Source organism: Eleutherodactylus coqui, chromosome 5 (genome assembly GCF_035609145.1).
Source record: "Eleutherodactylus coqui strain aEleCoq1 chromosome 5, aEleCoq1.hap1, whole genome shotgun sequence".
In the NCBI taxonomy this organism is placed as follows: Eukaryota; Metazoa; Chordata; class Amphibia; order Anura; family Eleutherodactylidae; genus Eleutherodactylus; species Eleutherodactylus coqui.
In genome coordinates this window covers 253698699-253724255 of record NC_089841.1, presented here as the reverse complement: position 1 = coordinate 253724255, position 25557 = coordinate 253698699, and the positions used below count along the sequence as shown (strand labels likewise).

Below are 25557 nucleotides of genomic sequence, written 5' to 3'. Positions count from 1 at the left end.
TGGGAAATATTGCAAAATGAGATTCTCAAAGCACAAATGTGAGCAATCCCTAAAAGAAGGAATTGGAAGCATTTAAAGAGACCAGGATGGATGAAAATAGAACTTGCACACATGTTAAAAAGGAAGAAAAAGATGTTTATCAAATGGAAAGAGAGTAGAATATCTACAGAAGAATATAATGGGGTCTGCAGAAACTGTAGGGTGTCAGAAAAGCTAACGCTAATAATTAATTAAGGCTTGCAACAGAGGCATAAAGCAATAAAGTAAGGATTTTGGGAGTATGTCAAAAGCAAAAGAAAAGTCAAAGATGCTATTGGATGCTTACAAGATGAAAATGGTGAGCTGATTAAAAATGATGATGAGAAGGCCAAACTTTTTAATTCCTATTGTGTATCTGTTTTCTCTCAGAAAGTAGATGTAACATCAGCTGATCTTTCCTGTGCTATTGGGGGAATAAAAAAGATAGGCTATCTATAAACAAAAAGAGATGGCGAGTGAACACTCAGCTAAATTAAATGAATTCAAGTCTCAAGGTCCAGATGAATGACACCCTAGGATACTAAAGAAAGCAGTGGAGGTAATTGCTGAACCACTCGCCATAATCTTTGAAAATTCCTGGAGAACAGGAGAAGTCCTATAAGATTGAAAAAGGGCAAATGTTGTCCCTATCATCAAAAAAGGGAAGAAGGTGGATCCAGGAAACTACAGGCCTGTGAGCCTGACTTCTATACCAGTAAAGATCTTTGAACAAATTAATAAACAGCATGTATGCAAGTACTTGGATAAAAATGGAGTAATTAACCACAGCCAGCATGGGTTTGTAACAAACAAGTCCTGCCAGAAAAATCTAATTTCCTTCTATGACAGAATCACCTACTGGGTTGATCAGGGAAATGCGGTGGATATAGTACACCTTGACCTTAGTAAAGCATTTGACAAAGTATCTTATGCTATACTTATTAAAAAATGACCAAATATGGGATTGACAAGGCAACTGTTAGGTGGATTTACAACTGGCTGAGTGATCGTACTCAAAGAGTGGTCATAATGGCTGCACATCCATGTTAAAGAATGTATCAAGTGGGGCACCACAAGGCTCAATCCAGGGCTCAATGTTGTTTAACATTTTTATAAATGATCTGGAGGAGGGAGTTGATGGGAAACTGATCAAATTTACAGACGACACAAAGCTATATCAGAATGAAAAATCATTAAAAAAAAGAAGAAAAAGCACTGATAAGTGCAAAATTATCTGATATCCACAATAATGAAACAGTCATAGAAAAGTATAAACTTGTTTGAAAGGGTAGAGAACCTTGAGGAAATCCCAAAGTTAAATGTAATTTGAAATATGCTGTCATAAAGTTGTTGACTTTCCTAACTGATCGTTGTTCATTCTCGTGCTTTTGGACATTTTTAAATATAAAATGTATACAGTGCGTAACTGGTGTTCAGTGTTCTAGGTTACTAAAAATTATGGGTCGGGCTGTGACTGGCATCATATAGCTTGCTTGTGTGTGCCATCTATATAATAGACACCCAGTAATAAAGCTGTCTTTTCACATGACTGTTATGACAAATTTGAGGAAGCTGGAAACATCCTGAGCAACAGGAAGGAGTTAGACTTGGGAATGAAAAAAAAAACACACAACTAATATAAACAGTTAGTCTGAAAACCTAAAGTAACTGACCCCACCCTGTCCTACAACTCCTTCTATATAAAATGTAAGGACTGCCACATGTAGCGAGTCCCCAGCGAGGAAGGTTCACAGTTTACTGATTGCGGTCAGTGCCCAGAGAGCACGGCATTAGCTGAGAACCAGCATGGACCCAAACTATGCAATGGCAAAGTTTGGATTGGAGTCCAAGAATATGATTACATCTAAGCACAGAGGCTGCTGGTATTATACCAAATATTTCTTCCTTTTCTCATCTATCATCCAGTTCCTCATCATCCTTGGTTTGGTTCTGTTCTTGTTGTATGGAAATGCCCATGTTGGGACAGAACTTCGGCTGAAAAGTTTAGAAAATCGCTACGCAGACCTGCTAACCGATTACAGCTCGGTGTCTAAGAATTTTGATCAGTTGAAACCTAAAGTCGCCAGCCTGGAGAATGTAAATACGAACTGCTCAAGCCTACTGACTATGGCTCTTAGAGAAATGCATAACAGAAACAGAACTGTAACCATCGTGGTGAGTACCTGAATTTATGTATATTCCAGCTGTGTTATTTACGACTGATGCATGATCAAATCTGGGCCATAAAGCCAGTTACATATCTCATGATTAACTTAATTACTTCCAGGAATATCTGTACTAATAGGAAACATAAAGGCTCCAAAGCGTAATGACAGTTTTTAATGTATGTATCTGCAAAGACCTCCACCACCTCCACCACCTTGAAAAGACCTCGATAAACTTTGGTGTTTGATTATGATAAATCAATATATGAGTTGAATTACAAAAAAATGCGTACAAGTGAAATATATATATTAACAGAGCCATGACAGTTGAAGAGAACAAACCAAGTCTTAGTTTTAGTTAAAGTGGGAAACTATATAAAATATTTAACACCTGTATGTCCTTAAAAGTAATATTGTGTAACGCTGGGTCAGTCTGGTAATCTGAACCTCATCCCTCTATTCTGGTTGATATAATGGGAGATTGAAGGGCTGTGACATTGTCACATTTGTGTCCATGAACAAAGAGGCTGCTGGTTTCCATTTATCATATTATTCATGTATGATTCAAATGTTAAATGCTTTCACAGGTAACTAAGAATAAATTAGGTGTTATATAGAAAATGTGTTACATAATGGATACACCCAGTAGCTTTGGTGGATGAACACTGCATTTTAGCAGGAAAGAAAAAGAAACGTAGCAAGCGTCTTACAGCCTAACTCATCGAAAGACTGAGGGTTCTTTAACATTTGTCTGCACGGATATTTCTATGTCAGAATGTTATATACATAGGGCTTGAATTCTGCATGTGTTAGAATCTTTATGCACATCCTTATTTCAATACCGCAGGATTTAATTCCAATGCAGAAAAGTTTGCTGCTGCGGGATTAAGAACGTCTTGTGGAACTTTTGTTGCAGATTTCTAACACACAGGAGATGTAATTCCACAAGAAAAAAACACAAGAAGTTCCACAAGACGTTCAGCTGAACGCTTTTTACAGTTGAAAACCCAACAAAATCTGCACTGATTGACAAAATTTATACACATATACATACATACACACATGTATAGATAGATAAAGACAAAGACACACATTTTATATATATATATATATATATATATATATATATATATCACATATACACATAGATATATACATACATAAAAAGGGAGAGACACAGCTAGTTATATATGTATAATAAAATAAAATTACAATAAAGAACAAGGGATGAATGAACTAGTGGGGGGCTCTAGGCTGAGAAGCACTACATATGTAGGTGACAGACTGAAGAGAGCAGCGGTGTAGATAGGGACCTGGACAAATGGTATTGGATAATGGATGAACAATGAGGCAGAATAAGGCAGAAAGATAGATGTTGAGAATGCAATTAGAGGGCAATCAGTGAGTGATGAAGGGAGAGGTCGGCGAGGGACAGAGGAGGTAGTAAGGGGCGCTGTGTCTGCAGAAGGCAACCGAGGTGGAAGAAAGAGGAATGTGAATGGAGAATAATGCAGACAACAAATGTTGTAAAAGAAGATGAGGGGGCGTTGAGTGAGAGGTTAGGGGAAAGACCGGTGGAGGACAGAGAATTCTGTAAGGTACGGGTGATGTAACGGTGAGTCTGCAGCAGGCAAAAACAGTGCAAGAGAGGGAATGGTGGTGTGAAACTGAATGTGAAGAAAAGACGAGAGGGAATAGGGATGGGAAGAAAGGAGAGCATGCTCATGATATGGTCATCGTGGAAGTGGTATGACATGATGGTTCATACTGGAGAATAGTGTGGGTGCATAGCATAGTTCTTACCAGTGGCCGGTATGATGGCCAATGGGCTGGAGAAGTGATGAACAATCAAGTCATCCGGACAGGAATTTAGATGCATGTGGAAATAAGGTGGGAAATTTGAGTGGATGCATGCACGCCGGTTTGTAAAAAGTGCTAATATCTGCATGCTGCGGGTGGGAAAAACAAGTGTGAAGAAGGAGAACAAAATTGGCACAGGGAAAAGAGAGGGGCAAAAGAAATTTGATTTGAAGTGTTTCTTTAGTTACACAAGCTGCAAAGGCCTTTCTTTTGTTGCAGGTATCACTACGACATTTGAAATTCTTGCTTACACATTGGAAACAGCCAACTAGCTTTGGAAAAAATTGATGGTTCTGTTTTGAGTGAGATCTAGCCTATTTCAACCTGCTCGTGGCTAGAGCAGTTTTCAAATTATGTGTCCTTCTGAAGGTGATACAGTGTATAGATGAAAGCTGGTAGGCAAGATAAGGGTCTTATAACAGGATGGGCCAATGTTTTCTACTATTGTGCGTATCAATGTGCAGCCTGGATTGTAAGTGGTCACAAAATTGTGACTGTAATTATCAGGCTCATTTGTACGGACTCTCTGAATATTAAAGGATGGTTCATTTGTAGCCTTCTGAAAGGCAGCAAATACCCAGAGTGAGTATTTTTCTGTCTCAGCCTTTCTTTTAAAACCATGATCTGTAAATTACAATCCTCTGTCTTAGTGCAGTTGGGTCCAATATGTTTGAACTGACCATGGGGTATGTTACTTTTCCACCTTCTGTAATGCGCACTCCAAAAGTCTAAAAAGCTATTACCATCAACTGGTTTGAAATAATCTCCCATTTTCGTGTCCTATAAAATTAAGGTATTCGATAGATGTGGGGGAACCTTTACTTGAAAAAACAACGAATTATGATTCTTATACAAATAATCGGTGTAGCTTTCAAACTCCTCCTCCGACCTTTTCCAAATGAAAATTAGGTTGTCTATGTAGGGCTTATAAAGGACAATCTTGTCGGGTCACATGTGAATTAATAGAAAGTTTTTTCCAAAATTCCTGGCAATGCCCATCGCAGGGCCTTTGATCTGGTGATATATTTGTGAATGAAAAGTAAAATAATTATTCTTTAGGATAAAGAGAATGCCACTGATAACAAATTTCTTGTTGTTGCGGAATGGAATGATCATTATCCGGAATAGAAGAAATAGTGTCAACCCCCAGGGCCTGCGGAATATTTGAATAGAGTGATGAGATGTCTAACGTGTAACAGCGGTATGTTGGTTTCCACTGGACTGTAGACAAAATATTAATTAGTGATTTGGTATCTTTGAGATGTGACTCTAAATTAATGATGTATCTTTGAAGTAGGATGTCAATGTATTTGGGGAGATTGCATGTGACTGATTTAATACTAGAAACAATGGGTCTGCCCGGGGGATTTACGATATCCTTAGGAATTTTTGGTAGATGGTAGAAGATGGGCATATGAATGTGGTCGGAAATGAGAAAGTCTCTGTCTTTTTTGCTGAGTATTTGGTTGGAGAATTCAGAACTGAGGCTTTCTCTGCTGAGGTTATTATTTACTGTAAAAGTTCTGTTTATGCTCCTGAATTCGGATGATTCTAAGCAGTAGAAAGTGTCAATATAGTTACCTTTATGATATGTGGGATAAAACACGGATTTAGGTTTCAGATTTGTGTGGAGAGGCTCGCGTGAAGTGATTCTAGAGTGATTAGCTATAACTGTGTCAGATGCAGAAAGCTCGGTCGAGGTATTGTGGTTTTCATATGTTTGTAGAAAGGAAAAATGTCTAGTGAGAGTGAGCTTTCTAATGAATGTGGTGATGTCAACGAAAAGATCAAATTCATTAAACTTCATGGTACAGCAGAAAGAGACTAAGGAATTGCTCCTCTGCCCAAGAGAGATTATGATGAGAAAGGTTAAATATCTTTCCAGTACAGCTTTTTTTTTTTCTTTTTTGGATTGGATATGTTTGGTCTTTCGGAGTCCCATCTTTTCTCTTCATTTTTTTTTTTTTTTTTTTACTTTTAGCCTCCTTTTCTGGCTTGGCATATCAAAATAGTTAGTAATCCAAGTCTTTTTGAGCTTTGGCGGATGTAGTAGGTTGAAATGGGAGTTAGAGAAGGAAGTAACTCTTAAAAAGATAGAGTGGTTAAGTGGCAGGGAGGCAGAGTGACTGCATTTGGCATTTTCAGGTCTTCTTCCTACAATTTCTATTGCAGTGGGATTAAATTTGAGGGTGTTATAGATTGTGACCACAGAGTTTTCCAATCTGGAGGAAGAAATAGATGCTGTGGACTTTTCTGTCATAGGATTTGTGAGTTCAGAGGAAGACGTGACTGCATTTTTTTGTTTGATTGGGGGGGGGGGAGGGATGGGTGTTCAGATGGCCATTGTCAATTCCATGCGTCGACCTCTAGAGGAGTGTATACACCTAGTTTGTAGGGGTTCAGGGTGTGTCATTTTCAGTTCCAAAAGTGAGGTGACTGTACTGTCATGTGGTTTGCTGAGTGGTTTTCTAAAGGAGGACATACTAGTCAGGTTTCTATTTTGGAGCTCTGGTGGTCTGATCTGTGTATTTTTTTACTAAAGGCCCATTTAGACATAACGATTATCACTCAAAATTCGCTCAAAAGCCATCTTTTGAGCTATAACCATTGTGTCTAAACGCGCAGCCATCGTGCACTTTTTGTGCAATGTTCGTTCATCGCTCATTTCTAGTCAGCTAGAAATGAGCGATGAGCCTTTTCAGCACCACCCGCTGATATCTCATTGGGTGGTGCCCATAGCATTCTTTCAGCTGGTATCACACTGGCAGTTCTTGCATATACAAAACAGCTGCATTGTTCTCTGAGCTAATTAGCTACTTAGAGTTATGCAAAGATGATTGCTCAAAACTGTCACTCAAACTATCCTTTGAGTGAATTTTGAGCGATCATCATTCCGTGTAAGTGGGCCTTTAGTTTCCTCACACACCTTCTAGGTGCATTCCTTAAGGAGAAATTATACCCCTCCTGACCCACATCATAGGCCTTTCACTATCCGAACCAGTATCCTATTGTACACTGATGAGGGGCAAAAATGCTGTCTGTGTGTGGATTCTGGCTTGGTTTTCAATTTCCAATCATTGTTATAAAGACCTGTATAAAGGATTGGACATTGATTTGCAGGAATGCTCCCATGCGATAGGTGGCGCTGCAGATGCATTGTTCCAACTTCCTTGTTTGGATATATTTCTTCCTGTCCAACCCCTGTGTAGTGGCTGGTGCTCATAATTGCAGGTGCAGCTTGCAGTGATTTCAATGAGCACCAAGCTGCAATTACGAATGTTGGCCACTGCACAGGGGACGGAGAAGCGGCTTTCACTCTGATACCAGTGTATACTGTCACTAAGCTTGCGAAACCCCTTTAACATTGGGACTGACACTGATGATTTATCATGAAAGTCTATTTCTAGAAAACCCTTGTAGGAAAAATAAGTGGACAGAAACATACCACCAATTACAAATTACATGCACCTTTTATGGGAGATTAATAAAACTGTCTAAAATGGAAACTGTCTCTGTTGCCTAAAGCAACCAATCACAGTGCAGCATTCATTTCATATTCTGCCTTTGAAAAATGAAAGCTGCTCTATTATTCATCAAAGAGACTCATTTTTCACAGACTAAGCTCCTTATGATTTAAAATGTAACTTTTATTTGTAACAACTTAAAAAGAAAAGCTTTTGTTGGTTTGGGAAGGCCTCATAAGAACTCTTTAATAGTTCAATACAGATGATCTTGTTTTGTTAGGCACATGTAGTCTCATTTCACCCGTATATCTGAGGTTCATAGAATACCTGGGGCCATATGTATCATGCCCTCTTTATCCGGGTGACTAGTATATAGCCTAATAGCAGAAAACCCTTCACATAACGATATTCCCAATTTTCGTGTTCTGCTCCAATATGTAATAGTGCGTAACTAAACCGATTCTTTGTTAATTCCCAATTCCTTTGTGTTTATCATATAGATATTTTCAATTCATTAATAGGCCCTATAGGCTTAACAGGCTCGACGCATTTCTGTCGCGCTAGCGACTCATCAGGAGCCCTAGAGTTATATTTATGTAGAACCTAAATAACAAAGGTTTGCGTGTCATATGTGCCCGATCTTAAAATGTACAACAACGTGGGCTAACCATAATATAGATCATCTGTAAATGTCACAACAACGAACCACATCTGCAGGATTGATAACTGCAATAGTCTGCAGATGCGGGCGAAGGTACAATTATAGCTAGGTGATTGATTCCTCAGAGGTAACCCCTCAGGATAACTGACTTCAAATTTAGTGTGTCAGGTTGTCACTCAATTTAAATGACCCTATTATCCCTGAGGTGTATACCACACGCTTCTGCATAGATATGCTAAATAAGCTTAATAACCCTAATTTACCCATCATAGAGACTCATCAAACAGAAAATAAAGTATAAAACACTAATGTTACAAGCATGAAAAGGAATTTGTGATGATTGTTTAGCCGACAGTTCATCGATGACCAAATACATTCTGTCACAAAACAGTCTAGGTCTTGATAGGCTTTGCTGCTCTGTTTTAGAATGTGTATGTTTGTTAGGTAGATCATATAGCTTATGTAAGTCACTACCGTATAAGTATACGTCACCAAATGTTACTGGCCGTAGGTTTTTCTTTATTAGAAAAAGATGAAGATGTTTATCCATTAATATTAATGTCCATTGTATGTTTTTCTTTTAGCGCCAAGTTTCAACATCCTGTGAAAGTATACAAAATGCTCTAGATCGGTGCAACACAACCCATATAAGTAAGTAACTGGTTCAGAGTAAATAGAAATTTTTCTATACCTAAAACTTTGATGTTTTATTTCCAGTAATAAAAGGAGTTGTACAAAAATTACATATTATCCCCTATCCGTCTGATAGGGGATTACTTGCTAATAGTTGGGGGTCTCACCGCAGAGACCCTATTAGATCTCAAAAATGGGGGTCCTATGACCCCTGCCTGTTATTATGGGGGTCACTTATGCCCCCACAGTGACATCAGAATGAATGGACTACTGGCCGAGCATGTGTGGTTGGTGCTCCATTCATTTTAATGGGACTGATGTAAATGCCTAAGCATTTACTGCTCAGGTATCTCCGCAGTCCCATTGAAGTTGAATAGCATGACCAGCACTCCATTCAGGCTCCTCTTCACTGGAGGCGTGCAGTGAGGAGGATAGGGGACATGGGGCTCTACTTCTTGTGTCCACAACATAAAATACATGTGATGTAGATTTCAAATCAACATTATGTTAATAGATTTAGACTTTATATGAAAATAACTTTTTAGAAAGTTTCTAATATGTCATTGAGACATCTCAGAGGATGCCGCCAGTGGTGGTGAGTGAGCGGAGACTGCCATACAGAGAGCAAGAATGAAGGGAACTCCAAACTAAAAGCTATATTCACTACTTTCATTGAGAGGCTTTTAATATTTAAAGGGGTTGTCCCGAGAAAGCAAGTGGGGGTAAGCACTTCTGTATGGCCATATTAATGCACTTTGTAATATACATCGTGCATTAAATATGAGCCATACAGAAGTTATTCACTTACCTGTTCTGTTGCTAGCGTCCTCGTCTCCATGGTGCCGTCTAATTTCAGCGTCTAATCTCCCGATTAGACGCGCTTGCGCAGAAGGGTCTTCTCCCTTCTCTTGGGTCTCAGCACGAGCGGTGTTCTGGCTCCGCCCCCTTCTACGCATCATCGCGTAGCCCCGCCCCGTCACGTGTGCCGATTCCAGCCAATCAGGAGGCTGGAATCGGCAATGGACTGCACAGAGTCCACGGTGCACCATGGGTGAAGACCCGCGGTGCATCGTGGGTGAAGATCCCGGCGGCCATCTTAGTAAGGTAAGGAAGAAGTCGCCGCAGCGCGGGGATTCGGGTAAGTGCTAAACGTTTTTTTTTTTAACACATGCATTGGATTTGTCTCGCGCCGAACGGGGGGCCTATTGAATAAAAAAAAAACCCGTTTCGGCGCGGGACAACCCCTTTAACAATCAGTGAGGCCGAAACTAAATGATCCACATGAGTGACAGGCATGTCATAAAAGGTCTAGGGAGGAAACTTACTGTATATACTCAAATATAAGCCAACTTTTTCAGTATTTTTATGCTGAAAAAGCCCCCCTCGGCTTATACTCGGGGTAGGGACTAGGTAAAAAATAACCAAAAAACGCAATACTCACCTCCCAGCCGGCGTCTGTGTCCCCAGCGTGAGGGTCTCCCCGGCGGTGTGGCAAGCTGATATGTAATTCTCTCCACTGTCATCTTTCTGCTTGGCTTTGAATTTCCCCACCGTCAGCAAGTAAGCGCTGGGATTGGATCAAGCGCCAGCCAATCACAGCCGGTGCTCGATCATTCACGGCCATTCAGTGGATGACATCACTGAATGGCTGTGATTGGTTCATCAAGCGCCGGCTGTAATTGGCTGGCGCTCGATCCAATCACAGAGCTTACTTGCTGATGGTGGGGGAATTCAAAGCCAAGCAGACAGATGACAGCAGGGAGAATTACATAGCAGCTTGCCGCACTGCCGGGGAGATCATCGCGCTGGGGACACAGACGCCGGATGGGAGGTGAGTAGGTATTTTAAAAAAAGAATGGCTACCCTTGAACACTCACTTGCTGTATCACTATTCTTCCTGTCAAAATGACGAACCTCGTTATGTCATTGGGGTCCTTTGGTCAGCGCTGGTGTCTGCCATATGATGGATACAGCACTCCGTTATTTCAATTTTTGTGTTCCTATGATGGAACTAGAGAACTGAAATCTTGTCGAAAGTAAGAATGGATTCTTATGCTAATATTTAATTTACAAGGCCAGATACTGTAGCACAATTAGGCCGGTTTGACATCTGCGTCTGAACCTTCGGCCGGAGGTTCCGTCACAGATTCTACCTGAAGAGACGGGAAGAAAAAGCTGGGCAGTTGGATGGAGAGCAGACAGAGCCTATTACAGTTAAAGGGGTCCATCCAGCGCTGTTCAGTTTTGTTAAGAAATGGAGCTGTTCGGAAATGAAGCAGTAAAGCAGAATCCCTGACGCAGATGTGAAACCACCCTTAGGGTGTCGCTCCACGGGCGAATCACGCCGTGTGAAGCTTTTCATAGCATTGCTATGGAAAGCGCCGGCACACTGTCCACAAGCGAAGAATCATTGCGATTCTCCGCTCATGGCAGGCAATTCGCAGAATGCTGCAAATTTCCCCAATTCTCTGCGGTCAGCCTATCTATCAGATAGGACTGACCGGCGGAGATTTGTCGGCGGCTCCTGCTCCCGGGCAGCGGCTCTCGCGGCGGAACTCCGCCGCGGGATACCGCAACGCCCATGGACAGGGGGCCTTAATTTAGTAATACTAATGTTACTTGTTTGCCATTTGTTATAGTACAATATATGAGTTTTTATTTGTCCTTTCTTTTCTGGACAGTTGATACACTTCAATTAAAGCATAAAAAATTAATTCTTCAGGGTGAGTATGACAGATTAAAAGAGAAATGTGAACAAACAAGTGGCTTTCTTACCAGCAAAGTCGATGTGACTGTTTCTGAAGTCGAAAAGCTTCAGGAGGGGAAGAACGATCTGGAAACTAAAATTAAAACTCTACAAAATGTTTGTACTAATATCAATGAGAGGTTTCAGAAGGAAATGGAACGTATGAAAAGTCGCTTTGAAGGCATTATCAGCGAATCTGAACGCTCCCAGTATTCAAAATGCTGGTCCATAAGTAATGAAATTGAGCGAACTATAAATGTGTTGAAAGGTGATGTGAAGAATGTCATGTTTGAGAACAGCCAGCTGAAGACAGACAACGCACGAGTGACCGACAACTTTCAGAAATGCAGCCAAGAGAACGTCATTACAAGTTCAGAAAAGAATCATCTGTCCATAGAGAAGGGAGGACTAGAAAAGCAATTGTTTGGAAAGAATGAAGAACTTTCCAAATATTTCTCTCTGTCTATGAAAAAGGAAGAAGAACTACAGAATTGTCGGAAGACGCAGGTGGGTGGCCACTAATAAGGGTGGTAGTTGTTTGCTTGTGATTGCTTTTACATATGGGACTGTTGCAATATGTAATAGTCATTATCTAGGTCATCTATTTGCATCTTTGTCTTATTCCTTTGAGGAGCTCATAAGATGCAGTCACTTGCTAGTACATCATCGGATTGTAATATCACCATCAAATGTATTAACAAACACATTCTGTGAAATTCAGGAACTTCAGGGAGGATTATTTCCAAAAATGAGCAAATATTTTTATGCCCCAGTGCATAGTGTAGGGAGCAAAATGTCGTCATTATCGAAACTGACAGGGAGGGCACATGTAGGCACCAATGAAAGGCCCAATCATGTAATGAGATAAGCAGAGAGAAAAGTCTTCATTCGCTGTTCTTTGTAACATTCAAACATGAAAAAAGCTGAGTGACAGGGATTTCTTGGTGTGCATATGGTTTTATTCCCATCTAAGGGCGCCCACCCACTGGCGATTTTTTTCCCCTGCGAAATTCGCAGCATTTTTTTCTCTGCAGGGGTCTATGGGACTTGTAATGTTAAAATCGCGATCGCGCAAAATCGCGATTTTGCGCGATCGCGATTTTAACATTACAAGTTCCATAGACCCCTGCAGAGAAAAAAATGCTGCGAATTTCGCAGGGAAAAAAAATCGCCAGTGGGCGGGCGCCCTAAGGCAGGGCACTACATATCGCATGTATGTAAAGCCCGCACTTTCCAATGGGTTTTATTCACATTAGCAATGTTGCTACATTGCGAGAAAAATAAATTGCGGGTTGCTGAATATTGCCACAATTTGCTATGTTTTGTAGCCCATGTTTTCCTGTGTAGCCTTCCTTTCTGTTGCATCGCAGCACATGATAACGCAGGTTTCGTAAAGTGCAATGCAACTTTTACAGTAGGAAATCCAACTGTTTCCCCTAAAATGAGCCCTAACTGCATCAAAAACAAACAAAAAAGAAAACAATACATCACCTAAGAGGCGTTGTACACTTCGCAGCACGTCTCCTCTACAGCTCAGGAAATTGTAGTCTTCAGGGAACACTTCCTGGTCAAGGGTTTCAAAAACCACGCCTCTAGGAAGCACTGCCTCTGATTGGTTCTCGAGTGCTGCCAATCAGAGCCAGCACTCAATGAACCAACCACAGCCATTGCATCGCAGACAAACCATGGCCACACAAATTACTGTTAAAATTGTGCAGCCATTGGACACCGTAAGAGGGCATGTGTAGCCAGCCTCACTGTATCCCTCCACCCTTAAATTGTTTATAAATATGGCCCTAGAACCAAGCTCATGACATAAATAAGCACTAGAACAAAGCTCAAATCCTATAAGAAAACCCTTATAATGAGGCAGGTTTAAATACAGTGGCTCAGCTTTAGAATACATCTAAATAATAGTAACTATATAATGTACTCAAATACCAGTCCTACAGAGAGATAGTGATAACAATGCAGTTCCTCCAGTGATCACAGGTGATGTCAGTAATCCAGCCTATGGATAGTTCCTCTGCATGACTCTGAGCCTTGTTGCCTGATCCCAGTTATCTAGTTCCTGCCTCCTAGTCTTGACCCCATCTCAGTTCCTGATTAGGCTCATTATAAAAGCCTGAGCCTGCCACTGCACCAGTGCGTGATTATTGTCCTCCTAGCCTTAATCAAGCTCCAGTTCTGCCTGCTCCTCTGGCTTACCTTCTGACTATGCTACTCGCCTCATCCACCTGTACTGCAGCTAACACCTTCTGATATTGACCCTTGGCTTCCCTTCTGACTACTCTACAGACCTGTGGCTATTACACCTGAGGTTCCAAGCCAGTGCTTGCAACTGCTACAGGTGATGTCTTTAGAGTCATCTGTATTCAGTTTTCTTCTCTCAGGACCCAGATTCAACTTTGTGGTTTCTTCCATCCACAACTTGGTTCTGCACATTATCCCCATCCTGCTGCAGCCTTTAATCAACTTTTCAGTGTGGGCCCACTTATTAACCCCTTCTTGACTAACCCCTTCTTTTTAAAATTTCTAAGTGGGGAGGAATGGAAAAAAACACGGTTTTGCCATGTTCATGGGGTTTGCTTTTACAACATTCATGGTGCAGAAAAATGAAATCTTATCTTTACTCTGTCATTGAGTACGATTACGGCGACACACATGGCACCTTCTGAGTCTCTAGTGCGGCACGTGACCTTTCACATCAACTCTTCACCCCTCCTCCCAGCTTCAGTACTCTGAGACAGTGGAGAGGAGAGATGAAGAGGTTACTGTAAAAGCATGTGTGTGTGTGCTCATAAATTTAACCTTTTCCAGCGCTGGAATATTAGGGGAGGGGCTGGGCAGCCCTAAGCAGGCAGTGTGGACCATTCCTTTCTCTAAACTGTCACGTGTTATCTTCCAGAGTACACAAACACGCTTGAAAATGGCACCAGTGGCCACTGGGGCTCAGTGCATATGCACCATTTGTCCTATAGTTAAAGTGGCCCTGACAGCTCTGTATATGGAGCACTCCATCCTAATATATGGTTTCTTTGATCTATGAGTTGTTGCACAATCGGAGGGAGGGGAGTAAGCGCTGAATCATCCTCCATATCTATGTGTAAGGCTGACTATAGACTTTGAAAGCTAAAATTTCCCAGCTCAGCTGTAAGAAAGGTTTTGAAATATTTCCAAAGTTCACAACCTTCACTGAATAGATCAATGTTGAATAATAACATTTACTACTTTCATTGTTTTTCTTTTCTTCAGTCTGGAGGACGTATGCCAGGAGTGTTTATACCACGGACCTAAAAATAGGTAAGAAAATGTGAAGGTTACACGGTTATTGAAGAGGAACTAATTATTTTATAATGCATATTCAGTGTGTTTATCTACTTTTGTTATTATTATTAGTGATTAAAGATGAGCGAACACCAAAATGTTCGGGTTCGCGTTATTCGAAACGAACTTCCCGCGATGTTCGGGTGTTCGTTTCGAATAACGAACCCCATTGAAGTCAATGGGCGACCGGAACATTTTTGTATTTCGCCGATGCTCGCTAAGGTTTTCATGTGTGAAAATCTTGGCAATTCAAGAAAAAGATGGGAACGACACAGCAAGTTCTCCTCTGCCACAGCTGTAACAGCTGTGGCAGAGAAGAACGATGTTAGCCCATTGAATTCAATGGAGCCGTCAATACAGCCGACTCCACTGAATGCAATGGGCTGCCGGCGATCGCGGGATGAATTGTCGGAAAGGGGTTAAATATATAAGCCCTTTCCTGCAATTCATCCAGAAATGTGTAAAAATAAAAAATATATATATACTCACCTGGTGTCGGCAGACGGAGTTCAGCGCCGCAGGCTGCAGTTCTCCTGAACTGCTCTGAACAGCTGTGAGTAGTATTCAGCAGCCGGGGATTTAAAATCCCCGCCTGCTGAATAAGATGCCTCTGATTGGTCACAGCCTGACCAATCAGAGGCCAGCCCTCACTCACACCCATTCATGAATTCATGAATGGGTGAGTGAGGGCTGCCTCTGATTGGCTCAGGGGCAGCTCTCCTGCCCCTGAGCCAATCAGAGGCAGCCCTCACTCACCCATTCATGAATTCATGAATGGGTGTGAGTGAGGGCTGGCCTCTGATTGGTCAGGCTGTGACCAATCAGAGGCATCTTATTCAGCAGGCGGGGATTTTAAATCCCCGGCTGCTGAATACTACTCACAGCTGTTCAGAGCAGTTCAGGAGAACTGCAGCCTGCGGCGCTGAACTCCGTCTGCCGGCACCAGGTGAGTATATATATATTTTTTATTTTTACACATTTCTGGATGAATTGCAGGAAAGGGCTTATATATTTAACCCCTTTCCGACAATTCATCCCGCGATCGCCGGCAGCCCATTGCATTCAGTGGAGTCGGCTGTATTGCCGGTTCCATTGAATTCAATGGGCAAACATCGTTCTTCTCTGTCACAGCTGTTACAGCTGTGGCAGAGAAGAAGGATTTGTCTTCTATATGTTCTCAATGGGGTTGGCGCTGCTGCCGCCGGCCCCATTGAGCGCATATAGAAAAGATTTCTCAGGGAAGAAAGTTAAAGTAACCCGAACATCCGAACATCGTGTGGTGTTCGTTACGAATAACGAACATCCCGAACACCCTAATATTCGCCCGAGCATCAAGCTCGGACGAGTACGTTCGCTCATCTCTATTAGTGATGCATCGATGTAAGGTAAATTGATAGTTGGTCCAGTAGACAGTGGTACTCATGTATGTCAATACACTCAGATAAATTGGCCTTGTTGCAGAAAACAAGAAATCGGAGTGCAGCTACTATCTTCTAAACAGCACTGAAAAACAAATCATGGACTCTGAGTCCAATGGAAATAGGAATGCTATGAGCGTATTGTTCCTTTTTGAGACAGTTTTGCTAAATGAGCTTAAATATGACTATAGTTAAAAGAGCTGTTTAACTCAATTCATAATGAAATGAAAAGAATAAGTTGGCAATTGAGAGAAGAATTCAGATGTATTATGTTCTAAGCATATACTAGGCCCAGATTCGGTATTTACTGCATATTTACCAGGAACACTTGAACAGATGAAGAAAAGTCTGACTACCATTTAAAAATAATGTGCTGTAAATTGTGCTTTTAAAGAAAGTCAGGGCTGCAGTACCCCAACATATATCAAAAGTACATGGCCGGAACCGGGCCCCCAAAAAGGGGCCCATAAGTGAAGGCCTTGCATGACAGGGTTGTCAGTGAGACGAGAGGCAGTAAGGGAAGAAAGTAAGGATAGTACGGGAGAAAGGAAGATAGTGAAGGGGAGTGGCCAGGTGACGTAGAGGAAGCGGATTGGTAGAACAGTTATGGGGTGAGGGGGGGGGGTTAAAAGTGGGCAGTTTAGGTGGGAGCGCCATATTGTCAATGTTAAAGCCTATGGACACATCAGCATAGGGTTCCCGACGTATATACCAACAGTACACCATAGTACATAATAGAATTATACACCGGCTTCACAAATAATGTCTTATTAATAAATAAATTAAAAATATATGTAGACACCATAACAAAAATTAATTACATATTCTAGCTCCCTCACTACTGACAGAGCAGTAAATGGATGACATCCGTCTATCAATAGTATAAAATGACAATCAACACAGTGGTATAATCATCCCAATCTACTCAATAAATATCATAAGCCCCGTATCCATTGTGATCATTTAACATCCAAAGAAAGCTTACCCATGGGAGCGGGGTAACACCCTGACTTGTGGCTTCTTTGTCAAGGGTTTGCTGCTTGTCATGCATTGAAAAATAAGGTGCAAAACTTATGCCACAGTGTTACCCCTCTTCCATGGGAAAGGCTTCATTGATGTAAAATCATCACAATGGATGTGGGAGTCTGTCTATACCGTTGCATAGGTTTGCCTTTGACTGCTATTACAAAATAATGTGCTTAACCCCTTAGTGACGAAGCCTGTTTGTGCCTTAGTGACGGAGCCAAATTTTGGAAATCTGACATGCGTCGTTCAACGTAGCATAACTCCGTAAAGGCTTTACATATCCAAGTGATTCTGACACTGTTTTTTCGCCACATGTTGTACTTCATTTTGGTTGTAAAAAGAGACCGATATAATTTGTGTATATTTATTAAAAGTACCAATATTGGAAAAATTTTGAAAAAATTGTCATTTTTTCAAATTTTCAACTGTAATATCTCAAATATGTCGAAACATACTGTACAAATTTTTGATAAGATATCTATTTCCATCTGTTTACTTTATTCTGAATGCACACTTGAAAAACTTTTGTGTTTTTTTTAACCATTTATAGGACGTACAAATTTAACATCACTTTTCAGCATTTTGAGGAACACTTTGTTTTCCTGCACCAAGCCACGTTTGCAAAGACTCATGAGTGTCAGAATAATAGATACCCCCCCCAAATGACCCCATTTTAAAAATTACACCCCTTAATGTATTCACTGAGGGGTGTCATGAGTATTTTGACCCTACCAGTTTTTTTCAGGAATTAATTCAATTTAGAGGAGAAAAAATAAAATTTCATAGTTTTGCAAATATGTCATTTTAAAGACATATTTTTTTCCTATATTGCCCATGAGGATTTACACCCCAAAATGGATACCCCCATTTCTCCCATGTTCAGAAACATACCCATTGTGGCCCTAATCTTATGTCTGGATGCATAACGGGGCCCAAAATGAAAGGAGTAGTCGGTGTCTTTCAGAACATAAATTTTCCTTGAAGGCGTTTTAGGCCCCATAGCACACTTGTAGAGCTCTTGAGTGGCCAAAACCAAAGAGAACCCCCACAAGTGACCCCATTTTAAAAACTAGACCCCTTAAGGAATTTATCTAGGGGTGTACTGTCCATTTTGACCCCACAGTTTTTAAATGAATTCAAGCAAAGCAAAAGGAAAAAAATGTGATTTTCGGTTTTTGGCAATTCTGTCGTTTTAAAAACTGCTTTTTTGGTACAGCACACACATGAATGAAGCCTTGCACCCCAAAATGGATACCCCTGTTTGTCCCGTGTTCAGAGACATACCCATTGTGGCCCTAATCTTATGTCTGGATGCACAACTGGGCCCAAAATGAAAGGAGTAGTCGGTGGCTTTCAGAACATACATTTTCCTTGAAGGCGTTTTAGGCCCCATAGCACTTTTGTAGAGCTCTTGAGCGGCCAAAACCAAAGAGAACCCCCACAAATGACCCCATTTTGAAAACTAGACCCCTTAACGAATTTATCTAGGGGTGTACTGCCCATTTTTACCCCACAGTTTTTGAATGAATTCAAGCAAAGCAAAAGGAAAAAAATGTGATGTTCGTTTTTTTGGCAATTCTGTCGTTTTAAAAACTGCTTTTTTGGTACAGCACACATATGAATGAAGACTTGCACCACAAAATGGATATCCCTGTTTGTCCCGTGTTCAGAGACATAAACATTGTGGCCCTAATCTTTTGTCTGGATGCACAACGGGGCCCAAAATGAAAGAAGTAGTCGGTGGCTTTCAGAACAGAAATTTAGCATAAAGGGGATTTAGGCCCCATTGCCCACTTGTAGAGCCCTTGAGCGGCCAAAACGACAGAGAACCCCAACAAATGACCCCATTTTGAAAACTAGACCCCCTAACGAATTAATCTAGGGGTGTACTGTGTATTTTTACCCTACAATTTATGAATAAATCTAAGCAAAGCAGTAGGAAAAAAATTACAATTTTCATTTTTTTGGCATTTGTATCAATTTAAAAAGTTTTTTTGTACAGCACACATAGGAATGAAGACTTTCACCCCAAAATGGATACCCCTGTTTGTCCCGTGTTCAGAACCATACCCCTTGTGGCCCTAATCTACTTAAAGGACACATGGCTAGGCCTATAATGGAAGGAGCACCCGTTTGATTTCAGGGTACAACGGAATAAATTCCAGGCCCCATTGCCCACTTATAGAGCCATTGAGCATCTAAAATGATAAAGAACCCCCACAAATGACCCCATTTTAAAAACTAGACCCCTTAATGAATTCATCTAGGGGTGAACTGCGTATTTTGACCCCATAGTATTTGAATAAATCTAAGCAAAACAGAAGGAAAAAATTACGTTTTTCATTTTTTTGGCAATTTTGTCAATTTAAAAACAGTTTTTTTTGTACAGTTTACATAGGAATGAAGACCTTCACCCCAAAATGGATGCCCCCGTGTGTCCCGTGTTCAAAAACATACCCATTGTGGCCCTAATCTACTTATAGGACACATGGTTAGGCCTGTAATGCAGGGAACACCCGTTGGATTGCAGGGCACAACTGAATAAATCCCAGGCCCCATTGTTCATTTGTACAGAATAAAAATTGACTCCCTAAAAATCCCCCTCCTCGCCCTTTTCGGCGTTCGACAAATCTTAGATAAAAGTAATAATGTGAACTGTGTGGTATTTCCAAAGACAGGGCTAATTACGGAGGCTGGTTGGGATGGGTACATGGGGCAATAAAACCGTGTATCCCCCCTCCTCTCATGCTTTTTGGGGGTCATTTCTTGACCTCAGTGGTGGATATAGGGTGTAAAAAGTGGCGCTCTGTGAGTCTCCGTAAGCTTGATGAGGTGCGGCGGTCTCGCACAGAAGACGCTCAACAAGCTGCTCCTGGAACTGCAGGAAGGCGAGCGTTCCCGGGGCTTCTTGTAAAATACGATCCATGAGGGGAGGTGAAACTGACTTTTTAAAAAAACTTTTTAAAACTTTTTCGCGATCACCGCTATCCAATGGATAGCGGCAATCGCGTGCCCGGGGACCGCTCACCGCGGTCCCCGGCAACACCTCCTGGTTCCCGGCTACCTTCAGGAGCCGGGAGCCAGGAGATTTCAAATTTGCGGGGGGCTTCCGGGCTTCTGCGCATGCGCCTGACGTCATCGTCTGGCGCGCATGCGCAGAAAACCGCCGGCGGGTCCAGGAGGACCCAATCTCTGGGGGACACCGCCGACAAGCCAGGTAAGAATTTTCAGCTGCTCTGATGGATCCGATCCATCAGGGCAGCTGAATATCTAACTTTTTACGCACTTTTCTTAACTTTTTTGCGATCGGTGCTATCCATTGGATAGCGCTAGAGATGAGCGAACGTACTCGTTACGAGTACTTACGCACCCGAGTACCGCCATTTTCGAGTACTTCAGTACTCGGGTGAAAAGATTCGGGGGGCGCCGTGGCGGCACGGGGGGTAGCAGTGGGGAGTGGGGGGGGGGAGGGAGAGAGAGAGGGCTCCCCCCTGTTCCCCGCTGCTACCCCCCGCACCGCCACGCCTCTCCCCGCCCCCCGGCGCCCCCCGAATCTTTTCACCCGAGTACTGGAGTACTCGAAAATGGCGGTACTCGGGTGCGTAAGTACTCGTTACGAGTACGTTCGCTCTTCTCTAGATAGCGCCGATCGCAATGCCGGGGGGGACTGCCCGCATCCTGGGATGACAGCCCCATGCTGGCGGCTACCTGCCGGCACCAACAGCATGGAGCTGTCACGTCCTCAGGCAAGTGGGCATTAATCCTAAGAGGATGCATAAAACTACGTCCTCTAGGATTAAAGCCCACTTACTGAGGACGTAGTTTCCCGATGGGGCAGTCGTTAAGGGGTTAAAATAAGGTCAAGGCTGTAGAACCCCAACATATCCTGGTTCAACATATATCTAAAGGATTCCAAAATATACTGTATGATGTGAGATTTTCCCGAGTATACACTGATAGTACACCACAGCACATAATGCATACATGGGTTTCTTACGATTTAGCCTTAGAGTATGCATGTCCGATATATGGAAATGTTATTATAAACCTCCCTGCGGACAGAGATATAGGTGATTATGATCCGTGTACAGTGCTGCAGAATATGAAATACATGTAATCAGAAGTAAATACGGACTATATCATTGAGCAACAATATATGAATCCACCAATACAAATACTAATATTATAAACATCCTGATATTACATTAATGATTGTCTGTTTGTTTTGTCTGCAGTTCAAAGATGTGAAGAAAAGCGTGATGTTAATGAAGATGAAGATGCTTGCCACCCATGCCGGCGGTTCTTGTCATTGCAGAATTTTCTCAGTCTTACTCTTGCTATATTTACCAGTAACACACAGTATCATTTATCATGTAGAATAAAATTTATTAACTCATAAATAAAGTTACATCAACTAAAATTGTGTCGCCACATGTTGTTCAGGATTCAAAAATATGAGATATAACCTTCTATTATATTTATTTTCTGTAAAACTACAGAATGTTCTAAATCAAAGTGCAAACGACCACTTGTCCATCAGTCCGTGTATGCTGCGTGAGTTACACGCAGAGCCTAACAGCACATGTGAAGTCAGTTACTGGCTCTCAGTTCTGCTGATCACATGACGGTGACATCATCACAGGTCCTACTTCCCCCACAAACACTAGCCAGGCCTCAGTTGTTACGGATACAGCAATACTCAGTCTGGAAGTTTGTAGCTGGTTGTGAGACAGCTGCACACCTGTGTGGAGACTCTAATAAATGACACCTCACAAATGTCCACATACATAGCTGGTAGTGCATATTAACCAACAACATTGAAGAAAAGTCCTTCACCACTTTCTTCACATCTCCTGAACGTGATATCATGTCATCTCCGGTGCTAATGCCGCCAACACCGGTCCAGCCTTCATCTAATTGTCAACCATTATCCAGTGTTGGATCTAACTGTCGCTGTTGTGCAAACATGTCACCACAGAAGATTCAACAGCGCTGTAAAGCTAATGTAGCTTACATGACACGATTGCATGCTGCAGATATGCAAAAGCTACAAGCCAACATGCCTCCTCAGCGAGCTGCTGAAGTTCATAAATCACGTGCAGCTCATAGGCAAAAGTAGCGTAGCAAAGCTGTGTGTGTGTTGTGCATGTAGCAGAGTTGTGTGGCACATTGCGCCACTAGAAACACTGGTACTATAATATCCTAATAATTACTAGTACATATATAAACAATGATATTTTACTAAAGCATTATTAAAGATGATTGCATTCTGTCTGGTATGTTGTATATAAGATTAACATGATAAATCAAATGACTTGCATATATTGGACTATAACCTCAGCGCTGCGGACCTCCAAATGTTTGCCATTATCTCATTGTATTTCTAAAAGATATCATGATATAGACTGAGAGAAATAATACACCGATATATGCCTAGATTTTAATAAAGAGCAGTGTTCCATCTAAAAAATACCCACACATCAAATCTGCCATGGTTTTCTAAAGTTGATCAAAATAAATGTTTTCAACCCAAATGATGTTTGTTAGGTGCAATTTAATGGATAATCAATTTAGTTGGCAGAATACAGTCCGTCATCATCTGGAAAAGTCAGTTGTATCCATGAATTCTCTTTTGTGACAAATGGTCCCAGAATGATTGTTTGCTCATCATCCAGTATCACGGAACATGTATGACCTGTTTGAACTACTAAAATAGCCATCATGTCCTACTTTCATCTACTATGTAAGATCAAAACAGATCCCAGTGAGTTTGGAGATATAATTTTTATACTGACCTGACTCCCTATACCCATGCTGTCACCCCAGGAAGTCAGTGCCCCGTCTATTGGTATGACTCTCTTCATTCTCTCCATGCGTCCGCACTCCCATAGAGTTGACAGTGTGGGAACGGGCAGCCGGTAGGTGTAAAAATGACACCCCCTCAAACTCAGCAGGACCTATCCTATAAGCACTATAACTTAGTTTGTTTATGTGATTATAGGAGGTGACAGTTTCCCTTTAACTGCTCATAAAACTACATCTAACACAGATTACTGCTTTCTGTGAAGCCGTCCTCCCCCTCTGCTGACAAGAACTTTCCTGGATATTTCTAAGAAATCTTGCACTGTGATTAATACATTCATTATTACAGGAAACCCCTGCTGTTGGCCTTCGTGTGCCAATGTTTTTGTAATAGGGAACATAAACACACGTACATTGCTCTTTTGTAAATATTTCTATTCTGTTGCAGATATAGAGAATAAATATTCAAGTGTTCACCCCAAAATATGCTAAGTCATTTCTCCCGATTACGGAAAGGCTCTATATTTGGCCATGACCTGCTGTTTGGGAAGATCATAAGGCTCAGAAGGGAAGGGCACTATTTGGTGGGAATAATTTTCGGACACCATGTTGCATTTGTAGAGCCCCCATAGTATCCAGAACAGTTAACTACCAAGAGTGACTCCATTTTGGAAAAACATGCACCTCAAGGAATTCATCAAGGGGTACAGTGAGCATTTTGATTCCACAGATGTTTGATGAATTAAAAAATCAAACATCCGTGGACTTCAAAATGCTCACTGTACCCCTTGATGAATTCCGTGAGGTGTATATTTTTCCAAAATGGAGTCACTGGGCCATGAAAATGAAAAATTACAATTTTTTTTCCACCAATACACAGCTTGTGCCTCATATTTTTCATTACATGAGGGGCAAAAGGTGAAAAGGTACCATATAATTTGCTACCAAATTTCTCCTAAATATGGAAATTTGAGCTTGGAGGGACGTACCTCTTAAGGAGCAACTTGTGGAAAACTCTATTGATTCTCCATGTGTGTCCGGCAGTGCCAGCTAGTACGCCATAGGATTAATCACTCTGGTAACTGGAAAAGTGCCCACAAATAGGGGAGCCAGCTTCAAAGAAGGCCCTTTTAACTTCAGATTATTGGAAGACAAGTGTTACCATGCAGGGCGGCGCAGGGTCCCGCGGTCGGCGCGCGCCGCTCCGGTGTCGGCTCCGGCGTCCTGGAGCTCTGGAGTCGGGGCTCTCCCGGCGGCGTGGGGCAGCCAGTGTGCGGCGGCGTGGGCGTGTCCACCCGTAGGGTGCCGCCCACACTCATCCATCTTTCTTATGCAGCAGTGGGAGAGTCGGCTCCTCCCACTTTCCACCCCTGGGCGGAGGCTTGCAGTTATAAGGCTGGCAGTGACCTGAGCTCACTGCCAGTTATTGGTTCTGTTAGCCACTAGTTAGTCTGTCTGCAGATCATCTCAGCAGCTCCTAGTTTGCTAGTCAGCTTCCTCCAGCCTGTCTTTGCTCAGTCTTTGTTCTGTTGGTCTGTTCCACCTGCCTCTTCTGTCGGCACTCTGTCCCCCGTTAGTGAGTTCCATCTAGGTAGTCGCCAGGTCCCTAGCCAGAGCAGGGACCGCCGCCCAGTTGTCCGCCTGGGGTTAGGCAGGGCCGAGGCAAGTAGGCAGGGACAGTGGGGTGCGGGAAGTTCAGGGCACCCCACCTGGCGCTCGGGGGGCAGAGTGTCGTAACAACAAGTATACCAACTGGCCTACAGGAAGAGGTTCAGAAAAAGTATGTGTACCTCTACTCCTCCTTAGCACAGCACCCCTGGACTGCTCCAAGTTGCCACGCACCTTCTCCCACACCTCTCGCAGGTTCTGAAGCCAAGTGTCTGCAGAAGGATTGTTAAAGGAAGAGAGAAAACACACCACAAAACTGGGTTTAAAACCAAAATTACAGAAGAAGGGAGACACCCCAGTTTGCCGAATGTGTATGGTTAATGAAGCGGACCTTAAGGCCATCTCCGTACACTCTTCCCTTGGGCACAAATAGGGCAGGAGTTGACAAAATCCTAGATGTCCCGAGACCTTTGTGGCCACCAATACATATGGCCACACAGCTCCAGGGTGCTCCGGACTCCTGGATGACCTGCACTAGTGACAGGGACCCCAAGAAAGGAGGGACAGGGAGACTGACAGATGAGTACCGCATAGCTGACCAGAAGCAAGAAACGAGCAGACAGAGAGTAGTCGTGAAACAAGCAGGGTCAAACCAAAATACAATTGCGGAGTACAGGAGGGCAAAACAGAGGCAGAGTCAAATGAAAGGCCAAAGTCGAAACACACTGGAGTCAGGACAATAAATGCTGGTGTAGGTAGAGAAGTCAAACCAAACACTGGCAACCAGAGTCTCGGCCCGCAAGTCATAAATGCAGAACTTCCCGCCCAG

At 42.3% G+C, this 25557-nt stretch overlaps 1 protein-coding gene across 1 annotated transcript; it reads left to right on the top strand.

The window, feature by feature from the left end:
- The first annotated feature begins 1727 nt into the window (after positions 1 to 1727).
- LOC136628531 (plasmalemma vesicle-associated protein-like) lies at positions 1728 to 21738 on the top strand. Its single transcript, XM_066604512.1, has 5 exons — positions 1728 to 2193; positions 8753 to 8819; positions 11483 to 12054; positions 14803 to 14850; positions 21554 to 21738. Exons 1-4 carry the CDS (start codon positions 1825 to 1827, stop codon positions 14842 to 14844), a joined length of 1050 nt encoding a protein of 349 aa, XP_066460609.1. The 5' UTR covers positions 1728 to 1824; the 3' UTR covers positions 14845 to 14850; positions 21554 to 21738.
- Positions 21739 to 25557: the final 3819 nt, after the last annotated feature.

Bases quoted from the DNA above. Each gene is read 5' to 3' on its own strand.
- LOC136628531 (XM_066604512.1), top strand. From the start codon at position 1,825: ATGGACCCAAACTATGCAATGGCAAAGTTTGGATTGGAGTCCAAGAAT. The intron at 2,194-8,752 runs GTGAGTACCTGA...TTTTTCTTTTAG, and splicing joins ACAGAACTGTAACCATCGTG to CGCCAAGTTTCAACATCCTG. The intron at 12,055-14,802 runs GTGGGTGGCCAC...TCTTTTCTTCAG, and splicing joins AGAATTGTCGGAAGACGCAG to TCTGGAGGACGTATGCCAGG.